The 25,000-nt window shown below is 33.9% G+C and overlaps 2 protein-coding genes and 1 long non-coding RNA gene across 5 annotated transcripts; 2 read left to right on the forward strand and 1 right to left on the reverse strand.

Annotated features, from left to right (window-relative positions):
* The first annotated feature begins 4,384 nt into the window (after positions 1 to 4,384).
* On the forward strand, positions 4,385 to 16,770 carry LOC111688575 (anaphase-promoting complex subunit 4). 3 transcript variants are annotated; one of them, XM_046946721.1, is made up of 12 exons: positions 4,385 to 5,330; positions 5,395 to 5,609; positions 8,843 to 9,304; positions 12,826 to 13,103; positions 13,192 to 13,308; positions 13,369 to 13,517; positions 13,586 to 13,962; positions 14,035 to 14,211; positions 14,579 to 14,741; positions 14,814 to 15,066; positions 15,130 to 15,896; positions 15,978 to 16,770. In XM_046946721.1, the coding sequence occupies exons 4-12, from the start codon at positions 12,992 to 12,994 to the stop codon at positions 16,107 to 16,109; spliced, it is 2,247 nt and encodes a 748-aa protein (XP_046802677.1). In that variant the 5' UTR covers positions 4,385 to 5,330; positions 5,395 to 5,609; positions 8,843 to 9,304; positions 12,826 to 12,991; the 3' UTR covers positions 16,110 to 16,770. The 3 variants fall into 3 exon arrangements, with proteins under 3 accessions (XP_046802677.1, XP_046802678.1, XP_046802679.1); XM_046946722.1 differs by having other exon boundaries at positions 12,982 to 13,103; XM_046946723.1 differs by having other exon boundaries at positions 5,395 to 9,304.
* Positions 16,771 to 16,788: 18 nt separating this feature from the next.
* LOC111688573 (uncharacterized protein F54F2.9) lies at positions 16,789 to 18,996 on the reverse strand. Its single transcript, XM_023451084.2, has 5 exons — positions 18,595 to 18,996; positions 18,116 to 18,535; positions 17,937 to 18,049; positions 17,670 to 17,877; positions 16,789 to 17,610 (listed from the first exon to the last, which is right to left on the reverse strand). Exons 1-5 carry the CDS (start codon positions 18,733 to 18,735, stop codon positions 16,918 to 16,920), a joined length of 1,575 nt encoding a protein of 524 aa, XP_023306852.1. The 5' UTR covers positions 18,736 to 18,996; the 3' UTR covers positions 16,789 to 16,917.
* A 323-nt stretch (positions 18,997 to 19,319) lies between these two features.
* On the forward strand, positions 19,320 to 21,316 carry LOC124418881. The gene is made up of 3 exons (XR_006940277.1): positions 19,320 to 20,513; positions 20,584 to 20,660; positions 20,721 to 21,316. It is a non-coding gene; the product is annotated as an uncharacterized LOC124418881 (long non-coding RNA).
* The last annotated feature ends 3,684 nt before the right edge of the window (positions 21,317 to 25,000 follow it).

Here is a 25,000-nt window from a genome sequence, read left to right on the forward strand (position 1 = left end):
TGTGCATATAAATCAAAATTTATTTCAATGTAATTAAACATACTAATTTGAGTATAATCGCATGATTTAATGAAAATTTATCAATATTGCTAAAATAAATAAATACGTAAAGGAAAATAAACCAACAAATAAAAGAGTAAACTAAGAGGTATGTCTTGTTTCTGTGAATTTGGATCTGTGCCGTGAATGTGAATCGAGAATCTTAAATCATATTTTTTTTATAATTTTTGTTAATATTCCTTAAAATTTATTAAATATTTTTTTCATATTGTTTTGTTTTCGTAAATGTTTGTGTATAATTTATGTTAAATTTCTTTAATTTAAAATTTTAAATGTTTATTTAAAATTAATGTTAATTTTTAATTTAATATTTTGGAAAATGTTTTAATATTTTTTTTAATTTATAATCGAATATTGTAATTTATAATATAAACAAAATAATTGTCTTCGAGATGCTGATATGTACATATCGTCGTTGGAGTCAATATATGTAAGTTTTTCTTTGTAAATTTTTTTTATTTTCTTTTAATTTTTTTTGGTAAATAACTTTTGAATTTCTTAGTTGTTATAAGATAAATATGGAAACAACTTTGATCTTTAATAAGTTTTGTATATTAATTTTTAGTTATTTTGATTTAAATTAAATAAATGAATTGTCTGCTAATTTTGAATATTTAAAAGAAAATATGGTGCATTAAATCTTTTTATTTGAGTTGTGGAGATGAAGTAGGATAGATGGATTAGAATTGCAGTAAAGTAAGTTTATTAATTAGGGATTATATTTTAAATAATTAAAATATAATCATGGTGGTATATTTACCAAAAGGGAGGGCAATTATTATGGGTGTTAACATCAAAACCCAATCAGATATTCAGGTTTTTCAGACAATAGTAACTCATTGATCAGAACCCAAAGAACGTAGAGCAATGACGTTACATATTTAATCGAATTGACATCCAAAATAGATTTGGAGTCTATTTTTAAGTGCTTTAGGTCTGTTATTAAAGTGAATAGCCTTAGTTTTATCAAAATTAAACGAAAGTCCAAGATTGTTACAGGCTGACTTAAAATCATTAAGTTTTTCCAAGAGTAATTGTAGGTATATGCATCACTACAACAATACAAAAACAACATGTATTTTGTTTTTGTAATTGTATGAGCTCAATGTCAAAATAAATTAAAATATTTTTTGATGTTCGTCTTTTAAAAAAATTCTTAATTTTATTTCAAAAAACATGCAGTGATTTTAAATGGAATTTTAAAGGATATGCATGTTTATATACTTATATTAAGGTGGATGCTATTGGTAAATGTTACAGAGGAATTGGCAGAGGACCTGACAAAAGCAAGATTTTGGAATAACCTGATTTGTGCCACGAAATTTGTATCTTTAGCTACAAAAGTTTGGCAAACGAAAGTGGGCGAAAACGGGCGCAATACTAACGATTGTTGATATCTGAATTGGCCTGATTTGTGCCAATAAAGTTGTGTTGTGGCTACCAAAGTGTGGCTAAAGACAACAGCCTTCTCAACGTGCGCAATACGGGGGATAGTTGATATCTGGAATGACCTGATTTGTGCCATTAAAGTTCTATTCTAAAGGGATGAAGTTTGGCTAAAGACAGCGGACCTCAGAAAGGGCGCAATGCGGAAGATGGTTGAAATGTATTTTTTGTGCAAACAATATTATTTTTTTACAAACTAAACATTTTAAATTTTTTTATTATTAAAATTTTATTTTGTTTCAAATAAACAAAAACATATTTTGACAGAGAAGGTATGCAAATAAGAAAACAAAAAAATTATCAGCTGTTCGATTGCATATACCTGTTTAGTGTACACTGTGTCTAGCGGGTTCAAATTGTTTGTCAATACAAATTATAAAAAAATCGTCTGCAAATAGATATATGAATGTTCTATCATTTGCAATGTCATAAAGTTTACTGGTGAATATATTAAATAGCATCGGGGATAAGGAGCTGCCTTGGGCCAAGCCGTTGCATGATCTCATTTCTGCATCACCAAGTACCAGGGTACGATCACTCAAAAATTTCTCAAGATAAAAAATTATATGCTGGTTAAAACCCATTTCTACCATCGTTTTGCACAAAAGGCTGTAATTTGTTTTGTCGTAAGCTTTATTGATGTCCAAGCATGCACCAACTACTTGAAATCCTTTGCTCTTGTACCTGTACAAAGAGTTGATGACATCGTCAATACATAGGATCTATCGGCAAAATGTTTTTCTGGTTAATATACTCTTCAATGTGGGGTTTTACCATGGCCTGAAAACATTTAAATAATACTGAGAGTAAGCAGATTGGTCTGTAATTTTGTATCAAGGAACAATCCTTGATTCTCTTGGGGACAGGACAAATAATTATTCTCCTCCAGCTATCAGGTATAATACGATTTTCCCAATTCGTCTTAATCAGTTCAAATAACTTTCTTTTCCCATCATAGTCCAAGTTTATCAAAATTCGGTATGAAATACCATCGTCCCCTTTGGTCGAGTCCGGATTTCGGGAGCTGATATAGTTGTCGAAAACGTCGAAGGATAGTAAGGGAATATTTGGACCAGGGATGGCCGAATTGTTAACAATCGCAGCTGCGTTAGATGATACATCCCGATCCTGAATGGCTATCATGTTATGGAACTCTTTATGTTGATTTTTGCTCCACGAATTATTACTCTTCTTAGGTTGCTTGTATTTCTTTAAGTTAGCCAACTTTTTCCACATTTCCTTAATGGATGAAGGGTGCGAAATATCATCCAAGAGTTCATTGAAGGCTTTTCTCTTCCCCTCTTCAATGTGATAATGGAGTTGTTTATCCGCTTCCTGGTATTTGTTATAGTCTTCTATCTTTTTACTCTTAAAGAATCTGTTCCTCAATAAATTTCTCAAACTAAAGAGTCTGTTTGCATCCAAGTTTCACCAGCTTTTAGGTCTATATTTGTTCTTGTCGGAGATGTGGATTGTGTTCTTGGTTCTTAAACTCTCGACGCTCTTTTGAAACTCGTTAATATCACCCTCAACTCTTAATTTTCCAATTTCCCTATAAAAATTGGTTTTGTCAATTAGTTTATTTTTATTGATCAAGTCTAATGAGTGGAGTCCGTGTGGAGTTGTCAGATCTCCCATCGGACGCGTCCCAGGTGGCGGATAGGGGGAGCTAAGCATGGTCTTTTTCGACACATTGGACATAATGGTCGAAAACGACGATGCTAGCTCGAGATAAGGCAGACCTGACTAGATACATTTTTGACAAATGGTCTAACAAGCCTGTTATATCTAGATGAGTGCATGAATCAGGACAATCTTTTATCACATCAGTGGATACATTTTTGACAAATGGCCTACTGATATGTAAAGAGATGGCAGAGTGCTGATATGATTTATGGTACATCTGACAACAGGCGGTCATATATGATAACAGGACTTCTCCTGTTCCCCATGCACAAATCCGCGGACCAAAACTGTCAACCCCACCCCCATCCCCATATTTCCCAATCCACCTAGTTTATTCCTCTTCAATCCAATCCCAAGAACCCATTCCCTCATCCCCCACTTGTAAGGTTAAGGTGGTTGGAAGCAGTGCCGAGAACCTGAATGGCTAGTTAGTGGTTAAAGAGGACTAGTCGTTAACAGCTCCCCTCCGATGCCAGGGCACGGATCGGTTGTAATGCTTAGCCTAGCCCACGTACGCCGTCCCTGCGTGGGTCGTCCACCCATTACGCGCCTACTCGTGGGAATCACATGAAGAAAACAACAATTAAACAAACAAAAAACAAACAACCCGTGGAAAGCCAGTTGGGGAAACCTAAACTGGTGGACTGCAAACAGCCTGCTATCCAACCTTCTGGTGATAGCACGGCTGAACGCAGCGAGGAAATCTTGTCCGTAGTGGCAAGCACCTCATCAGCTGCACAAGCCTTAGCTGGTACGCCAGCAAATACCCCTGCCTCGGGCACTGCGGACCAAGCAGTGACCCCCGCGACTTCTGGACAGGTTGGATCGTCGAACTCGATGTCGGGTCCAACTAATGCCCCCTCAACCGCCCTCACGGCTAACGAAAACCCCCCTAGTCGCAAAGATCCATCTAGGAAGGCTTTTGTTCAAAGGCGTGCCGCCATGCGTTTAGTCGAGCGACTTGGAGTTAAGTCGGTCGATACGCTTACCACGGACGAAAAATCGTCCCTAGATTGGGCTAAAGCCCTACTGGCTCAGCCGGAGTGTTCTGACCCTCCTACAACCTCAGATGCAGCGGACCAAGCTACATCTGCAGGGCCTAAACGGCAGCGATCGGAGGAAGAACATGCTCTCCAGGCAGTCCCACAGCCGAAGACTAAACGTCAGAAGCAGTTCGAGACTCGTATAGTCAACAGACCCTACAGCGAAGTTGCCAAAAACCCGCTGGTTAGGGCCATTGTTGACAAGAGTGTTAACGACGGAGCTATCTCCCAGGATAAATGGTTGATAATCCGTCAAAAAATGCTGGAGGTGTATTGGAAAATTCTCAAAGAGAATCCCGGTCCATCTCCGCAGAATGATGATGCTGGCTGGTACCAAGGTCACATCAAACTGCTGGCGTGTACGAACGAGCGCTCAGCAAACTTGCTTAAGTTGGCGGTTACGTCTATAGGGGAAGTGTGGCCCGGCGCGAAACTTGACGTGATCCCGGTTAGTGAGATACCTCGCAGACCGAGATCAATCACGGTTATTCCGGCGGAACCACACGAACCAGAGGCGATTCTGGCGTACCTTCAGAGTGGAAACCCTGACCTACCTACCCACAATTGGAAGGTAGTCAAGGTCTCCGAACCTGAAGGTGCTTACAGAAAGGTGGTCGTGGTCCTTAATAAGGAATCGTTGCCGTTACTCCGAGAGAAGCAAGGCAAAGTATACTACGGATTTGATAGTATCAAGCTGCGCGTCTACCGGGGTGACGACAAACTAGACCCCAAACCGGTAAGCACGGACGGAGGAAAGGTAGACGATACCACTAACTCTGACGACCAAATGGACGCCCAATCAAGTACAGACTTGATTGGGAATCTATTTGATAGCCAGGGCGAAGTGATTGACGAAGACGAGCTTCTGAAAACAGACCCAGAAGACGCCGACGTCACAATCGTCTACGACCCTGACCAAGATGAAGGTGATCCAAGTGAACCTTCACCACTCTAAAGCAGCTTCAGCTGCATTACACCTCCACCTTGGATATCAAGGGGAGGATATAGCGTTGATCCAAGAGCCGTGGACCCATAACGGCAACATACTTGGAATCAACGTAAAAGGCTATAAAATACTATACGCAAAAGGCACAGGTAACATTAGATCTTGCATACTTGCTAAAAGCACCCTAAATATCTTCATTCTATCTGATTACAGTGATGAAGATACAGTAACCGCAGCATGGGAGACAGAGGAATCCACAATGTGGATCCTCTCCTGCTATATGGCGCACGACCAGACAGACCCCCCGCCAAGTAACACGGTCGTCAGGGCAGTAAGTGCAGCAAACGGAAAACGCATCCCTGTTATTATAGGCGCAGATGCAAACGCACACCATACACTATGGGGTAGCACCAACATCAACACACGAGGTGAGTTCGTATTAGACTTCATTTTAAACCATAATCTTGAAGTAGTAAATAGAGGTTCAGAACCTACATTTGTAGTTGCAAATAGACAAGAGGTACTGGACATAACGCTTGTAAATACAAGTCATTCGCACATAATCCGAAACTGGAAAGTATCGGAGGATTGTTCCTTTTCAGATCATAGATATCTCGTATTCTCGATAGAAAAAACACAGGAAAGGAAAACCCCCTTTCTAAACAGAAGAAAGACAAGATGGGAAGAACAAAATCGAATCCTGACAAGTCTTCTTCAAAATACGCCGGAAATAAACAATACAGCAGATATTGATAGAGCTGTAGACAACCTTACACGCTCTCTTAATCAAGCAACAAGAAGAACATGCAAACCTTCGATACCAAAGGGTAAAAGTAAACCTCCTTGGTGGTCCTCGGAAATAGCGAAGACTAGGAATAGATGTCGCAAACTTTTCAATGAGGCCAAGAGATCAGGTGAATGGTCCACATATAAAGCCTCATTGAATAAATTTAAGAATCAGGTTAGGAATGCTAAACGCTGCTCGTGGAGAAGCTTCTGTGGTAGCATCGAAAGCTCTTCAGAGACAAGTCGTTTATGCAAAATCCTGTCTAAATCACAAACCGTTCAAGGCTACATCCAAAAACAAGACGGTGAGTGGACAACGAGTGGACAAGAATCCCTACAGGAATTAATGGACACTCATTTCCCAGGTAACTTACCATTAGATACTACAATGGAAAGACCACAAACGTACTGTCAAACCCCTATCGGAATCACTATAGACGAGGGAATGATAAAATGGGCAATAAACAGTTTTAACCCATATAAGTCACCGGGCCCGGACGGCATAATTCCAGCTGACCTGCAATATAATGCAGAATTAGTTATACCATGGCTACTTGAAATATTTCAAGCCTGTCTTACATGGTCATATGTACCAGAACAATGGACCAAATGCAGTGTGACGTTTATCCCCAAAGGAGGAAAAACAACGCACATTAAGGCAAAAGATTATAGGCCCATAAGTCTATCATCGTTTCTGCTTAAGACCCTAGAGAGGATCATTGACGTCCACATAAGATCGTCAATAGATCCTATGCTCCTATCTCCCTCACAACATGCCTACACCAAAGGCAAATCAGTTGAGACGGCCCTACACTCACTAGTGGGACATATAGAAAAGTCCTTGGAATTTGGTGAATACACGTTAGTGGCCTTTCTGGACATAGAAGGAGCCTTTAACAACGTCAAACCCGACATCATCATATCAGCTCTAGAAGAGCTCGGTATTGAGATCTTCAATACAGGATTATCCGTTCTAACATGGGAATGGCATGTATTCAAAGAATGGCAATCAGGGGCACACCTCAAGGTGGAGTCCTATCACCACTTTTATGGAATGTGGCCATAAACAGCCTACTAATGAAACTGGACAACCAAAGATACAAGACTGTCGCTTACGCAGATGACGTTGCGGTAGCAGTATCAGGTTTCCATCTGAATACGATATCTCAAAGACTCGAATCAGCACTCAATCTACTAAGTAAATGGAGCGTTAATAGTGGTTTGAGTGTAAACCCTAGTAAAACCGAACTTGTACTCTACACCAGGAAATACAAGATCGGAAATTTTACCCTACCTCGACTAAACGGAGTCGTACTCTCACTTTCAAACAGTGCGAAATACCTAGGGGTGATACTTGATAGTAAACTATCATGGAAGGAAAATATCACAGCCAGAGTAAACAAAGCCTTAATGGCAATGTACATTTGCAAGAAGGCCATAGGAAAAAGATGGGGACTAAATCCCAAACTGGTAAATTGGATCCATGAAGCGGTTATTAAACCTATTCTCTTTTACGGGGCTGTTGTCTGGTGGAAAGCACTGGACAAAAACTCCAATTGTATACTTCTTGATAAGGTACGAAGAAGGATAGCAATCCTTATAACAGGAGCACTGAGAACAACTTCAACCAAATCTCTATTCGCTATGCTTAATTGGATCCCAACGGATCTGATAGCCAGAAAACTGGCACTCATCACTGCCCTCAGACTTGATGCCATAAATGCTTGGACACACAGGCCATACGGCCATGCGGCTATTATGAGGGAAACATCTTTCCTCCCGGGCAATATTGATTATTGCATACCCAAACCTTTCCTCCGTAGGGACTTCGGATACACAATATCCGAAAACTCTTCACCGGAGGATAACAGTTCCCCAAGAACCCTCCTGGTATATACGGATGGTTCTAAAAAAGGGGAACGAGTTGGAGGTGGCATTTTTATCCCTGAATTTGGAACTAAAATAAGCTTTAGGATACAGAATAATTGTAGTCCACTACAGGCTGAACTATCAGCCATAAAAAGAGCAGCAAATTGGCTTTGGTACCACAGAATATCATACAGAGATATTCAAATTTGTACCGACAGCCAAGCTGCTATCAAATCCCTGATTGGTGTATATACTACATCTAAACTAGTCCAGGAATGCCGGGCATCCTTAAACAGGATGGCGAGACATTCAATAATCGTGCTCAAATGGGTACGGGGACACGGGGATTTGACTGGCAACTATATCGCTGATGAATTATCGAAACTAGGAGCCTCAATGTCCGACAGAGACATAGACATCTTTTGCGGAATACCGCTAAAAGCTTGCAAGACCATAATAGATGGAAAGTTCTATGAAATTTCTCAGACAAGATGGCGTAATGAACCAACTTGTATCAATACAAGGAAGATATGGCCAAACTTGGACAGTAAACGCACGTCATATCTTCTACAACTAAACCGCCCTCATATCAGCAACCTTGTTGCTGTCATTACGGGGCATATCTCATTGGGAAACCATGCAAGAAGACTTGGAATTCCCCACAACGACTTCTGTAGAAGTTGTCAAGACGAAGAGGAGGAAGAATCCATCGAACATCTTCTCTGTCAATGCCCGGCGCTAGAGGACACTCGATCCGTATATTTAGGAAAACGACTATTTGATGACTTGTCAGAACTATCCAATCTAGGACTGGATAACATTAATGCCTTCATCAGGCACAGTAACTGGTTTTAGGACCACCAAGCCATAATTAAGGCACTCACTAGTCCGCAAGGACAGACCTCTCAATCTTCTCCTCCACTTCAATTTCTATTCTATGACTTAATCCTAAACTATCTTCTACTATCCTCTACCCTCTTTCTTTTATATTTTATTATCTTTACAGGTATCACAAAGGGACCAACAGGACCCAAGTGTGCGTCTTTGCAGCCTGAATACCTAACCTAACCTAAGTCTAATGAGTAGTTTAGATCTATGATTATGGGAAAATGGTTGCTGCCAGTGATCTTAGTAGGGATTGCCCTCCAAACAATCTTGTCATCTATTCTGTTGCAGAAGGTAACGTCCAGTGTTGAAGAATTATAATTGGTGGTAGAATACGTAAAAGATCCGTCATTTATACAAGTAAAGTTTGAGAGGTTCGTTAAGTCTTCTAAGACTCTGCCTTTCCCGTCCTCCGAGTTTACATCCCAGAGGTTGGATTTTGTGTTGAAGTCACCACATATTAGAGTCAGATTTTTCTGAGCACGCCCGAACAAAAAGATCTGTCTCATTTCTGAGGCAAAATCTTCGATACTCAAGTTTGGTTGAATTTCAAATTTGTAGTAGAAATAGAGAGAGAATCAAGGTTTGTATCAATGGTGTTTATTACATATTTAATAGATTTTTTAATGTAGAAACCTACACCTCCAAAACCATCATTTCTGTATTTGCCAAAAAAATTATAATTATTTAAACTAGTGCACGCGTTGTTCTGCAGCTACGTTTCGTACAGGATAGCGATATCAATATTATTACTTCTCATATATATTTCCAGCAGTTCCTTATTCCCCTTTTTCTTCAAACTTTGTATATTGAATTGAAGCAGCTTCATTTTGATGATTAGTATTTTAAAATTTTTCCATTATTATTGTTTCATTTATCCTATTTGCATCAATAAAATTCATCCCTTTGTTAATGTTCTCTCTCATTTTAATTAAAATTCTTCTCATTTGATCCGGGTTTACTTTCCCGTTCGTCCAATCTGTAATTATGTTAGTTGTGTCTCTGGAGACTTGTGATAAAATATCAATGGCCTTTCCATGATTGTCTGTGTATCAGAAGATCCTAAATTTAACTGTTTATTTCCACCCTTTTTGCTGGTGTTTGGTATTGTGTGTGGATTACAAGCATTCGATTGACGATTATAGGGCATTTGTATCTTATGTTGACTCAACACCTTCTGATATTTTTGGTTAGTTTTTCTTGTACTAGCTTCTTCACGTTCTTTGTTACCATTTAACTTAATGGCCTTTGAGTAAGGTAGTAATTTATGTATCTCTCTATTTGCCTCCTGATGCTTGTCCAGGTTAGTAATACTAGTGTCTTTTGATCTTAATGGGGGGAAATCCTCTGCATTTTCAAGGATCGCAAATCTATTTGAATACACATTTGATAGTCTCGTTCTTGCCTCTTGTATGGTTAAATTCTCTATCGTCATCAATTTTTTTATTGCATATGCCTTGGATCTTGCTGGACAGTCCTTGTAAGTAGGGGGTGGTTACCTTTGCAAATTGAACATTTCAATTCCAAACAGTTGTTCTCAATAGTATGTTGACTAAAACATTTTCGACATAGTTCGTAATTTTGTTTGCAGTGTTGAGCATATAACGATAACATTGACCAAAAGGTATGTAGTAACTAACTTAGATTTTAGTGTATCCATAATTTATCTCCTTCGGGATCTGTGTACCTTTAAAAATAATCTTTATATTCTTGGAATAAATTTGTTCGGTGACACCATCAGAGTTTTTCCTCTTTCTAGAGATTCTTATCACCTTGATTATCTCAATCGGTGACTGAACCGATTCCAAAAATTCTTCTTCAGAGATATCTAAAGGGATGTCAAATATAATTCCCGTCTTTGAGACAAAATGAGCTAAAATCTTGGGATCCAAGCCCTTCTGAATAATATGTTCATCCTTTACGAAATTGTTCGCCGCTAGGTAATTTCTGAAGTTAATTTTGCATCTGCCGAAGCCAATCTTTGAAACCTCCTCAACATTCTCAATTTTGAGATCCATAATTATCTTGCAAACTGATATGGCATTAAGGTATTTCCTCATACCTTTATCGTCATATAAATTATCATATACTATAAACGGGCCCTTGTGCTCAACATCATAATAATAATCCACAGAACTATTGGAAGTCTTTTCCCTATTTATCTCAATGTCCGAAACAATATTTACTCTCATATCTGTCCGAATATTTGTCATGGCCGAATCCGACTTACCTGGCTCTTCCATGTCAGCCTCCATTTGACTTGCTTCTTCCTCAGATAACATCATACGCTTCCCATGGTTATCGTCAATCTCCGGCGGGCCGGCGCCCCCGGACGTAGCCATCCTTCTCCCCTTTTCAAAGCCCAGTTAACTTTTCAATGTTCCAAAAATGAATTTGATGATAAGATGATGATGAAATTTCAAAAATTTAGTGAATAAAAATGTGTTCTATAATCTTCAACCAGTAACTATATAACAAACTTTGACAGCTACATAAACCCGGCGAATTACGAAAAAATTATCAGCTGATTGATTAACACCACCTTATATGAATTCGCCTTGGTGGTGGCAATTCTGCAACAAGAACATTTTACATATATTTTGTTTTTGGCATTTGGTTTAATTAGATGTCAAAAACCATAAGTACGACGAATTCATTTGATGAAGAATTATTGTAAAAAGTTTATATTTTGTTAAAAAATAAAGATTAAGATCAAGGCGAATTCATATAAGGTGGTGTTAATCAATCAGCTGATAATTTTTTTCTTAATTCGCCTGGTTTATGTAGCTGTCAAAGTTTGTTATTGTTTACATTTTTATATTTAAAAATGTCCGTTAAACAGAGAAAAACTTCGTTAATATTTTGAACTATTTATGTAAAAAATCTGAAAATACCAAGCATCTCATAAACAAATATCATTTTATTATACCCTTCACCTTCGTGAGAAGGGTATATATAAGTTTGTCATTCCGTTTGTAATTTCTATAATATAATTTTCCGACCCTATAAAGTATATATATTCTGGATCCTTATAGGTAGCGGAGATGATTAAGCCATGTCTGTCTGTCTGTCCGTCTGTCTGTCTGTATGTTTGTTGAAATCAGTTTTTAGAAGACCCCAGATATCTGCGAGATCCGAATCTTCCATAATTCTATCAGACATACGACCGGCAAGAACGCTATTTAAAATCAGCAAAATCGGTCCATAAATAACGGAGATATGAGCAAAAAACCGAGACAACCTCTGAAAATTTCATATAAAATTTAGATTTTTTATTCATGCTCAGACAGAAACTGCAAAAAACAAAAACAAAATACATAACAATACGGTAAATATTGTTATTGTAATTTGTTTATAAAAGCAAAGCAGAGCAAGAGCAGCAGAGCAAGAGTAGCAGAGCGAGAGCAGCACTAATGTTTTGTTATTGGCTAGAAATATGAAATTAAGTATGTAGAGCCTGGATTAAGTGAGAACCTATAAAAGGGGACTTTCTGGTACTTTTTCGTTCTTCAAAAGGTATTTTTTGAAATTTCTATAATATTGAACCTAGAAACATGAAATTAAGTATGCATGGCCCGGATTAAGTGAGGACCCAAACAAGGGGAGTTTTTGGTACTTTTTCGTTTTTCAAAAGGTACTTTTTGCAATTTCTACAATATTGAACCTAGAAACATGTAATTATTTATTGATTAATCGCCTCAGAAAACGATTCTAAGTCAGAAAAAGTGGAAAAGTCGACTACTTACAAAATACTAAAAGTCTAAAAAGTCGACTTTTAACTAGCTTAAAAAAGTTTAAAAGTCGAAAAATCGACTTTGCAAAAAATGAAAAAGTCGAAAAGTCGACTTTCCACTAAATGCAAAAAGTCAAAAAGTCAACATTTACCTAAATGCAAAAAGTCGACTTTTCGTTTCAACTATAGAACCCTACATTGATTTAGATGTGAATTTATCTACCAGGATTTAAATATAAAATATTCCGTTATAAAGTTGAATAATTCTCATTTTTAACTTACTCTCTGGTGTAAGGTATCATACGGGCGGCTATGTCCGACTATACATTCATACTTGTAAATTATTATTTTTATTTGCCGTTAATGATCAGCTGTGTTGACGACGAACCTTGTTACAAATTTGTGTTAATAATTTATTGTGATTGATTTACTAAAAAAGTAGAAGCATCAAGAAACAAATCCGCCTTCCGTAATCTTTTGAGCTTTTAAATTTTTTTATTATCTTTAATTTGCAAAAATAAAATAAGTGTACTGAAAATGTCACAATCAATGTCCATGAAACAAATTGGAGCACGGCATATGAGCTGTGTTATAGAAATTATGGAATGGAGTAACAAAATGGACCTAGTAGCTTACGGAACTGAAAAAGGCAAGTGACAAAAATATATATATTTTTTTTTTAGATAGAATTAGCATTCCAAATAAAATTTATTTCAAAAATGTATTTTGCAGAGCAGGCGAAATAGTAATTCAACGATTAAATTGGCAGAAAATTGTAACATTTCCATCGCCTGGAGAAGGTGTCAAGGTGAGAAGCTTAAGTTGGCAATATGATGAGACTATAATAGCCGTAGGTAGGTACTCAAACTTGAAATTATTAAATAAAATACTACATTTTAAGACTTTTGATAAAGGTTACAGCAATGGACAGGTGTCTCTATTGGATGTGGAGCGCGAGGAGTCAGTTTCAAACTTAGTCTACGATGATGATATAAAAAAGGTGTACTTTAGTAAAGCCATAAATGCTCATGACTATAGACAGTTGTATCGGAATAAAACAGAGGTGAGGAAGATATACTTATATATTAATAAAAAGTTTATTTTTTATTTTGCGATGTTGTTGATTTATAGTTGACCTATGATTTCTTTTTGCCGCCGCTGCCGCATTTGAGTAGCTTAGGCGTTTCATCTAAAACGGAGGAGCATAAGACGTTCGCTAAGGGATCCCCTTGTTTTCTGGTAGTTATATTAAAATGTGGTAAAGTTCATTTGCTATTGTTGGGTGCATTAAAGTCGGGAGCCATTGACATGTCGCAACATGTTTCCCATCCTGATGAATTAGTAGTCCATGATGTCCGCCTAAGCGGGGATTTTAATGCCATGTATGCTTTACTACGGGATGGAAATCAATTAAAAATTTTACATTTTCATAATACCGTATTGAAGGAATATATTTCACCAATGATACATTTAGCGCAGCATTGTGCCAATATTTTAGAAACAAAAAAGTAAAAATAAATTATGTTGTCTTATTTTCTTCATTTTAAATATCCCAAAATAATTATTTTTTAATATTCTAGTTACATAGATAAAACCATTCAATGTATTTTGGAAGCTTGGGAAACAGTTTTGCTGGAAATGGATAATAAGCTAACAAGTTATGCAAATAAGCAAACAGAAGGATCATTATCTGCAGATTTTATGGAACTATTAGTTTTTGGTTATGCCACACATGAAATAGAGGAATTTTTAATGCAGTGAGTCAATATTTTATATACAACATTTCTTAATTTTTTTTAGTGCTTCCCTTTATTTCTAAATGGAACCAAATGAATTTGCTACCTTTATATGTATAGCATACATATTCATTTATTGCGTTAGAATATATGATTTTTACATTTGGTACTAATATGAAGTACAGGATAACAAAGATGGAGTTAAAGCGGAAACATTTTCTTTTGCTGCTCCCTTTTTCTGTATTTCTCATGATGCCTCAAAACCTGTTTAACAAATGTAGTATATAATAAAATCAATGAAAAATTCATGATAAAAATATAATATTTAAAAATTCTGCCGTAAAGTTAAAAAAAAAATATTTCAAATGAGCTTTTATATTTTAATTAGAGATCTTACGGAGAAAGGCGTGAAAAAGCTTCAAAATTCTGTTGATTTAAGCTACTCCACCATACAGAGTTTGGTTTCAAAACCTCTACAAATGGCATCAATTAACATGTTTTATTTTCTTAACACCATCAAGGGTCTGGCCAGAATCAGTTACTATTACGAGGTATATTTAAAATAATCCAATAATAAAGCTTGAAGTAGAGTAAACAAAAGTTCTTTTTACTATTTCCGACAGCCTCTTATTGTTTGCGAATCTACAGAGGCTGCATTGCGTGAATGTGGTGCGTTTTTAATGAAAGTTCTAGAATTGCAACAAGTAATTGATCAGTCTGTTAATGATATGAAGTTGTTTTTCTGTTGGCTTTGCGTTGTCATAGTTCGACTACACCAACAGGACGTCACTGAGGATATGGCACAATTATCCATGGAAGACACCATATATTTGGCCGAATATTTAAACAGTTTCGAGGACAGTGTAATAGAGAACGGTATGGTCATGCGGAAATTAAATAACAATTTTCGACTATTTAAAAAAATGTATATGTTTTCAGATGACGGTACTGTTATTAAGAGAAAATTTAATTTGGAAAAAGTTGGTCAGTATTTGGAAGATAAACCTCTACAACAAGTTGTAAAAACAGATATGCATCATCTGTGGCATAAACTTTTGGAGGAAAACGAATGTCTACGAAATTCAACACTACTTTATCCACATGAAAAACGTTTGTCCCTGACACAGCAACGCGATAAAATGTTTGCGGCTATTGATAGTGTGTTTCAAAAACCCAATGAAAGCATAAGTCACGGTTTTGAACTCGATGCCAGTTTCGTATGTTGTTCATTTAATGAGAATTCAGAATGTAATTTCGACTTTATTAGAACATCGTATTTTGTGAGTGAATCTAAAAAACGCGATCTTATGCTTGTAACTATTGGATGGCAAGATTGTTTAGTTTTGGAATTTGATGACAAATTTACGCAGTTGAAATGCTTTCGACTGCAAACCATCCCCGGTCCATTCACCAAAGACTTAACTAATGGTCTTGAGAATTTAAAATTTGTTGACTTGCATTTTTATAACAACGATGTTCTATCATTGCTATTGTTTAAAGAAAGTGAAACAATGAAACATCAAAGTTATTTTATTCAATTCCCTCTGGATCAAATAGCTGGTAAATGTTCATTACACACTCTGCCACAAAATATAAATTTAAATGAATTAGCAGTTGGTCACAGTATTTTTGATATAATAGACATTACTAGTTTTAAGGCTATCGAAAGTGTCTGCACAAATTTGGCGGTATCCGGATGTAGAAAGGTAAGTTGTTATTTATGTACATACAAAAATGTATTTGCATTTTTAAGTTTGAGGAACATTTGATTTTGTTTTCTTATTTAGGTGGCTTCTATACTTTCTGAAAAGCGCAAGAAAATGATTATTTTTGAAATGGAAATAGAAGATGATGAAGACGAAACAGAAATATCCCAAAATTCAATGCTGGACATAAGTAAGGAATCTGCAGTTTCATAATAAATATTATAATCTAATTAATTTTAATAATTAAAAAAGAAATTAAATGGCAATTAAATTGAGTTAAAAATAAAATAAAAATCATTGATTGATTCTATTGTAGGTTACCCAAAATTGTTTATTGTCCACTCTGTGTATTCGATTTTTTACAAATATCAAAAATGCTATCAAGACCTTGTAAATTGTACAAATACCACTTTTAAAATAAGCAAAATTAATATTTTGTGTAACAAATTGTATTTTTTTAATTATTTTATAGGGAGTATTATTCGTTATAAAAATGTTAAAACAATTTCAGAAATTATTTTTGGTAAATTGACTTAAAAAATGGGATTTTATTATCTAGACAGTATTAGCAAAAGGTAGTGCTGTGGAATTTTACCGCCCAAAAATTGTTATAACTACCAAGTATTTCTATAAATTTATAAAATAAAATTCTGCCAAGTTGTAATTATATTTTGATGTAAATTTGTAAATGTGGAGGTAAATGAGGACTGGTTAAATTTCAAATATGTACGTAAAATGTTGTTAGTATTTTAAGTACAAAGAGTTTAGTTATTAAAAATTGCATTACTAATTTGAAAGCAAATCTGAATAAAGACTAAATCACAAGATTTCTGAAATCCATGAAACTAAAAATATTGAAAAGGGCTTAATATTAACAGACTATAAACTAGAATTAACGTAAAAGTTAAGTAATAATATATTTTATAAATCTTTCATGGAATGAATGATACATTTAATTTATTGAAACATTTTATGCCAATTGTCTTGTCTCTTGCTAAATTACTTTAGTTATATTAAACATTTAATTAACTTCGTACGAGTAGGCATCATCAGAATCTTCATCTGAAGAGAAGTCCCTTCGCCTTCTTCTTTCTTTGCGTTTGTTGCGTTTTTTTCCTCCTTTTTCCGATAAATCATCTGCTAAATCCTCGGCCGTCACAGGCTTACACTCTTGCGTATGAACACTCTCAGTTTCTTGTTCAGTGTATTGAGCGGTTTCAACATTGGTAGTTGCTTCCGAGTTCCCTTCAGACTCTTCGGATTTTTTCTGGGATTTCACCAATTCACAGAGATATTTGTAACGAATCAAACACTCTTCTTTCGATTTATCTGGAACACAGTTGGCAATCTTTTGCCACCTGTCACTGCCGGCAGTTTTTCTATATTTCACAATAGCTGCTTCGAGAGCCTTTTGCTGCTCTTGGCTCCAGTTGGTTTCTGGTATTATGATATTTTTTTCTTTTCTTGTTTTCTCTTTTTTTACTATTTCCTGAGTTTCCTGTACTATATTTTCAGCCACACTGTCCGTTTGTCCGGGTATGCGAAAACCGTTCTCCTTCATTTTTGCAGCCATAAATGTGACTTCCTGTACTGAACGATTCATGGTTTCTGCAATTGATACCCATCGATTGCTTAAGCCAGCTGGATATTTTTTAACTAAACGTATGAGCTCTGCCAAATCTTCATCTGTCCAAAAGCTGCCACTTACAGATGTCTGGAAAATAATATATTGTTTTGAGGTAGCAAAAAACAAAGTATTGATGTTTACAATACCTTTTGAGTTACTGGCTTGATAGCGTCATCTTCCGTTAATTCTCTACCTTGAATTTGGGAATAACCTTTCAATTCCTCTTCAGTTTTTTCAGGCGCTTTTGTATTTTGTTTTCGTTTGCGCAAATTTTCTTTTTTCTCCTTGCGCAATCTTGCTTGCTCTTCGTACTCCTTTTCTAATTCCTCTTGACGTTTCAATTCTTCTAATTCCCTACAATAAATTGATTGAGCAGTCTACTAGTAAAGAAAATAAAAACATTACGAACTTACTGTCTACGCTTCTCTAATGCCATTTCCTTTAGCTCATTAGCTTTATTGAAACCTTCTTTTATAGTTGATGGTAGATTCCAAATGAACATTGGTATTTGTACTGGTAATGTATTCTGTATATAAGTATTAAATAAATATTTTAGTATTATCAATTTAAAAATGGTTTATATACATTATACCTTTAACGATGGCGACGGAATTTCACTAAGAATGGTCTCCATGTCAATATTTTTGTTCTTCTTTTGTAACTTTTTCAATTTTGAGCCAAGTACTTGTTCGGCTGTATATTTCTTCTCCAAGTATGCCGCCCAAGCAAACAAATATTGGCCAACAGTAATGATTAAGAATAAAATAGCGGCTCCCTCGTATAAACCAATCTTACGCATACGACGGTAATAGTACAAAGCAGATTTCCAGTTAGGCAAACCATCACGTAGAACTTTATCATATTTTTCACGCTTTGATGTATCTTTTAGAACTTCGTAAATTGAAACCAAGTTCCGAAATTGAATGTTGGCGTCTTCTGCAGGATTCTTGTCGGGATGCAGTTGTATCGAAAGACCACGAAATGCTCGTTTAATTTCATTATTGGTAGCATTCTTTAAATAAAAAAATAAAAGTAGTATCTACATAATAATAACATAACGCATTTACTTACTTGTGATATTCCCATAAACTCGTAAAAGTTTTTATTGATTTCTTCTACCAAATCGAAAATTTCCAATTCCTCAGTATCCCATCCACGCACAACAGTGCAGGACAAGTAATAGGCAATAAAAATAGTTAAAAGTAGTTTCATTGTAAATTTTCCTTACTCTAGTAATTCATTAAATAGGATACACGTTAAAATTAATTGTGTTTTGGAAGTAGAAAAAGGTCTAAAGTGCTTCTTTCTGCATTTCAGATTTGACAACGTCAACGAAATGAATACAATTTTTTTGTAGGTTTTGACAAACAGCTGGTTTTAAAAACCAACTAACTGTAGGGTTTTATGAATAAACTTTCAAATAATCGAACAATCGACTTAATGTAGACAATTAGTTCATAAAGTCGATAGATCGATTTTCTTGTAAGAAAAATGTCGGATTTTTTAAGGAAAGTTATAATACACCGCCATTAAATTTGAGAGGAAAAAAAAGAAAAAAATATGTATATTAAAACATAAAATTATTTTATTTTCAGTATTCACTAGGGTTCTATAGTTGAAAAGTCGACTTTTTGTATTTAGTTAAAAGTCGACTTATCGACTTTTTGCAATTAGTTAAAAGTCAACTTTTCGACTTTTTGCATTTAGTTAAAAGTCGACTTTTTACATTATATGAAAAGTCGATTTTTCGACTTTTCGACTATATGTAATTTATAAATAGTCGACTTTTTCCGACTTTCTTTTTGACTTTTCGACTATTTTAGACTTTTTTCGAATTTTCTACATTTTCCTACTTTTCGACTTTTTTTACTTTTTCCGACTTTTCAACTTTTTCGACTTTTTTTTACTTTTTTCAACTTGGAAGACTTGTGTATATAACCTGGTAGAAAATTTATTTGACATTTTATTCTTGTCAAAGTTATTGAAAATTTAGTTCAATTTCAAAAGAATTAAAAAACTTTGATAACTGATCATATATTTCATTGAATTATATAGTTATCGGGATAAAACTCGACTTAAATATGTTTTGTGTACATATAAATCACTCCACGAAGTTTGAAACAGAAAATATCAAGAAAAAATATGAAATAATAGCTTTTTATGGAGCAAGAGAAATATAGAGTCAGTTAAAAAAAACAACGTTTGAGGACACAAATGCACTATTTCTCATTCAGCATAGCATGATTAAGTATAAATATGGAATATTTACAGTCCGGCCTTCCCTTAACCAAAATATATGTAGATCATGTTCCAAACAAGAAAAAATAAACTCATATCCGCCATATTCAATGATATTCGTAGTACAATGTGGACAAAATCCAGGTTTGGAACGTGTTTTATTTTTTCCTTCAGGATCTTTGAAGTACCATATAACATTTTTCTTCTATGATTTTTGGGAAAAAATTGCGAAAGATATTTATATATATATATATTTTTTTACCTAAATAAATAAATAATTAATCTTATAACTAAATAAATTTATAATAATTGTTTGCATGTTTTCAAATTTTGAATTTGTTTTATTTCCGTTGAAAAACTTAACATTGTCATTTACATTGTTTATGATGCCATCTTTGGAGTAAAGTGGAAGTTTGAATATTCAATTGACGTTTGAGGAAAAATTCTGCAATTTTTTTGGAGGATCGCCTAACAACAGCAAGTTTTCTTAAACATTATTTGTAAACAATATTTTTTTAAAGAAAAATATATTTTTTTTTTAAAGGAAAAGTACAGAAGAAAACTGTAAGTAGATGTCATTTTTTGAGCTTCTGTTGGTTTTACAGAATATTAAGCTTAAACTTCTTTTCTTTTTTTCTTCTTCTATTTGATAGTTTGCTTTCTGTGAGAGGAAACTATTTTTTATATTTGTAAGGCCAGAATTGCTCCAGATTGGTATTATTTTTAATTTTTATTAAAATCGAAATTCAAGGGTAAGGTTTTCTCTATAAAATAAGATTTTTATATTGATCTGAACAAAAATTGAATTTTCTTCAATTATAGATCAGAATCTCTTATTGCTGTTCGCTTTCATTTCCTTCTTGTTGGATTTGTTTCTAAAATTGGTGCCAGCTTTAATGGTAAGTAATTTTTATATAAAGAGAATAATCTCTCTCCAGTTAAAATTTTTTGTTCTTTAGATTGGCACAAATTTCTGTCCACAAAGAAGCTGTATAATTATATTGAAGCTGTATAATGATATTTACCAACTTTTTTAAAGATAGGACCATATTTACCCCTACTCCCCTATGAGACCACATGTAGAAAATTAAATGCTTTATTTTTTAAAAAATAGTCCATATTTTTACCATACTGAGCGGTGTAGTGTATAATATGGTCAGCCATGTCAGCCATATACATTCGTGCTTGTTTTTTGTATGTGTTTACATAAAGATTAGAGTATTCAATTATTCGGGTTTTTGTCTTATTCGGTTTATTCGACAAATAATTATTTGAGGTTTTACGTTAGCCGGTTAATAATCGGATAATTGAAAATTCTTCGGTTATTCGAACAAAAGAAACTAGATGTTACTATCGCTTTTTACAATAATTTTCTTCATATTACACACAGTAACAAATTTGAAAACAAGCTGTCAAAATAGATTACACCTATACCAATTCTGCGTACTCCGATTTTTATGTCCGTATAAAAGGATTTCAAAGTTTAAAGGACTACAAACAAATATTTGAAATAATTATATGCATTTTATGATGCTAATATTGGTGTCAAATGGATGCTAGTAATCTGTACATTCTATATACTATATTATTTACCTGTCTCACTTAGAAAAAAAAAACGAAAAAGAAATTAAATTTAAAAACGTTTCATTTTCGAAATAAAAACTTTTAACTACTTTTTTTAAACAAATTTTCTGTAAGATTTTCAATTCTTTCTTGATGATTTGAAATAAATTATATTATTTCGAAGCAAAGGAAGCCACCTTCATTTGAAATTAATATTAATGCCAACTTTTTAATATAAATTTGGAATTCATCTTTTGAAATCGGTTGTCTTTTAAACTTTAAAGTCCTTTAATGAGCCGATTATGAAAAACTGAGTACACAGAGTTAATACTTATGGTCCACAGTTTCCTGTAACCATAGATTTTTTCATGTTTGAAAATAACTTTTGAACGGTTTATAAACAAAATTATTATTTTCACTTCTTTCACTATAATTGTATGTTTAATTCTTCTCAAATATTATAAACCATTCCCGTTTATGTGAAATGCTTTTCTATATAATGAAATTACTGTTTTTAAGATTTTCAACGAGTTCTAGAATTCATAAGTTCCCTTAAACACTAGTTCAACTATAACTGTTGCTGAAGAACTTATTGGAAAAACTTAAGAACACAACAATGTTCCCAAAAAACTGGTTGTAGAAATAAATGCTATATAATTATTTCCATGATTTCTTTTCAAAAATCATCAAGTAAATTTTCTTTATTATAAAAAAATTATTAAGAAATTAAGAAAAGAAGAAAATTTATAATAAAAATATTCAATTATGTAGAAAATATATAGTAATTTTACTGCTAAATAGGGAGTTTTTCTTAATCGGTTAATTGATAGAAATTATTCGGTTTATTCGTTATTTGAAATTTGACAATTTTCATTTATTCGAACGATTAATCGTCAAAAATTAATCGATTAACCGATCGACGATTAATCGTTTGAATACTCTAATAAAGATACATCCTGATCTAAAGCGACAAGCTTACTTTTTTAACCATTTCAAAAAATAAAGAGAGCCATATGACTCAAGTTTTCCATCCGTATTTTCTGTTCATCATCATTTTACTTGTGGTATAATAAAAAAGTGCACTAAACGTATTTTTGGATATGTAGGTCCACTAAGAAGGGATTTTTTGAAATTCAAATTTTTAGGGGGTAAAAACGGTAACCTAAAATTTCCTACCCTAAAAGAGATACTACAAAAAATTTACACTTATCGTTGTTAATTCAAACAAGTAAGAATTTTATATTCGGCTATGCCGAATCTTTTATACCCACCATCAAATCACTGCTATATAAATAAACTTGGATATTTTGAATATTTTATTATTATATATCAATACTTATGTGAACATCAGGGTAATATTTGAAATAGTTCTCTTAATGGGGGTTCAACTATTGACAGTGAAGGTTTCGGATTCGACGGTAGGAAGATTTCAATTCCTTATTTATTTAAAATTTTATAGTTTTACTTATATTTTTAAGCCAGTAATGAACATTAAAGTCATTTTCTTAAAGGGATCATATACAGGGTTAGGGTTAATTATTAACCGATCCTCATAAAACATGGTAGAGAGATTTTAGTTTATGTCGAATAGCATTGGGGTATTCGTATTATCAGCCAGTTAAAGTAATTTTCTTGAACCGATCATCCTTAAATATCGTAGAACGAGATAAACAAATCATATTTATATATCCCATATTTATATTTCCAATCAGTAATGAGCGTTGTAGTCATTTTCGGTAGGGTAATTATGGACATATCAGTGTCGAATTTCATCGCTGTACTCGCATTTTTAAGCCAGTAATCAGCGTTAAGATATTTTTCTGATGGGGACATTAAATGGAGAGTAGGGTTAATTATGAGCCGACCCCCACAACATTTTGTAGAGAGATGTTAGCTCATACAAATCTAGTTTATGTCTTACTTACTTATGTGAAATTTCGCTATACTAGTATTTTTACGCCAATAATGAGCGTTGAAGTAATTTTTTGAAGAGAACATGATATGGTCGGTAGGGTAAATTATATACCGATCCACATAAAATTTTGTTAAAGTCATTTTATGGAGGTGACCTTATATGAGGGTCAATTATGGACCGATCCACATAAAATTTGGTGGAGAGATATTGTCTCGCATAAAACTTATGTATGTCGAATTTCACCGCTATATTCGTTCATCTGGGGGGCTTGGATCCCCCATATGAATAAAATAGAAAAGTTCGTATATCTAAAAAACTATTAGAGCTAGAATATTTAAATTTTATTTGAAGAACTTGGACAGTCACCTCAACATTTAGAGTATAACGGGCGGACTACCAATGGGGTACTTGTTATCTCTCATATGAATTAAATACAAAATTTCGTTTAACTGGGAAACTAATAGAACTGGATTCTTCGAATATTGCACAAATTATTTTAATATTCATATAAACATTTTGGAGAAAAAAGGGCGGACCTTCATCTGGGGAGCTTGAATCCCCCACATGTATTAAATAGAAAAATTCGTATATCAAAGAAACTATAACAGATAGAATATTCAAATTTTACACGTTGAACGTTGACATTCAATTCACAAATAATTGACGAATTAATTCAAAATTTAATGATTCATTTACAGCTCTGATTATAATAAACATTTAAGAAAAAATGCATAATTTAATAACTAAATAAATATTTTTTCAGTATGTATTTTATTTCGATTGGGGTAGCGAAGCACACCAGGTATTAGCTAGTTTTAATATAAAAATATTTGTTCCCCAATATTGATATAACATTTTATATGTATATGCACATAGCGGGTGTAGGGTATAATATGGTTAGCAGTGCCAAAAAATAATATTCTCTATTTGTTTTTCATTTTTATTCGTCTACGGCTGTTTGTTTCTAAATTAAACGGCGGCTAGAATCGGCCGGCTCTCATCATTTCGGCGCAGGTCACTAGGTGGTAGCAAAGAGTGGTGCTTTAGTCATTTTCAATGAAAACGCGAAAAAAATACTTAAATAAATTTTCATTAAACTGAAGAAAACATGAACGAAATTGTAATTAAAATGTGTATTTTGTAAATAAATCATTGAAATTTAAAATGTTAAAATTTAAATTTCAATCACAAGTGTAATTATACGAAATTAAATACTTCTTACTGTATCACAAATTTATGTTTGAAAATGTTATATATTTTTCAAATAAAGGATGATGACATCTTGTGTAAAAAAAAGAAAAAAAGAATAAGTACCTTATTTTAATTGAAAAAACAAACTCAAATAGTTATACTAAAAAAACATAATGTTTTAAATTCGTTTAAATTATTTACATAATAAGTTAACATGGAAAAGGAAACAAATGTTTTCATTTAAATTTACTTAAATATAAGAAGTTTGCATACTTTTGGGCGTCTAAATATTTCCTATACACAATTGGTAGTCAGTGTGTGTGTATAAATAAAATAACAATAATTGCGAGAAAGAGTGCACGAAATAAAAAAGGGTTATAAAATATGTAATTCAAAACTTTGTTAACCATAAAATAAATAATTTCTGTAACAGTTCATTCCTTAAATAAAACAAAAAAGCTATCAATTAAAAAATTTCAGCTCGTAAGCACGTTTATTATACATATGCATATACTACTCTACTATATATGTATGTACATACATATATACATACATATGTATGTGTTTTAA

The sequence above is a fragment of the Lucilia cuprina genome, chromosome 3 (assembly GCF_022045245.1).
Source record: "Lucilia cuprina isolate Lc7/37 chromosome 3, ASM2204524v1, whole genome shotgun sequence".
Lineage (NCBI taxonomy): Eukaryota > Metazoa > Arthropoda > Insecta > Diptera > Calliphoridae > Lucilia > Lucilia cuprina.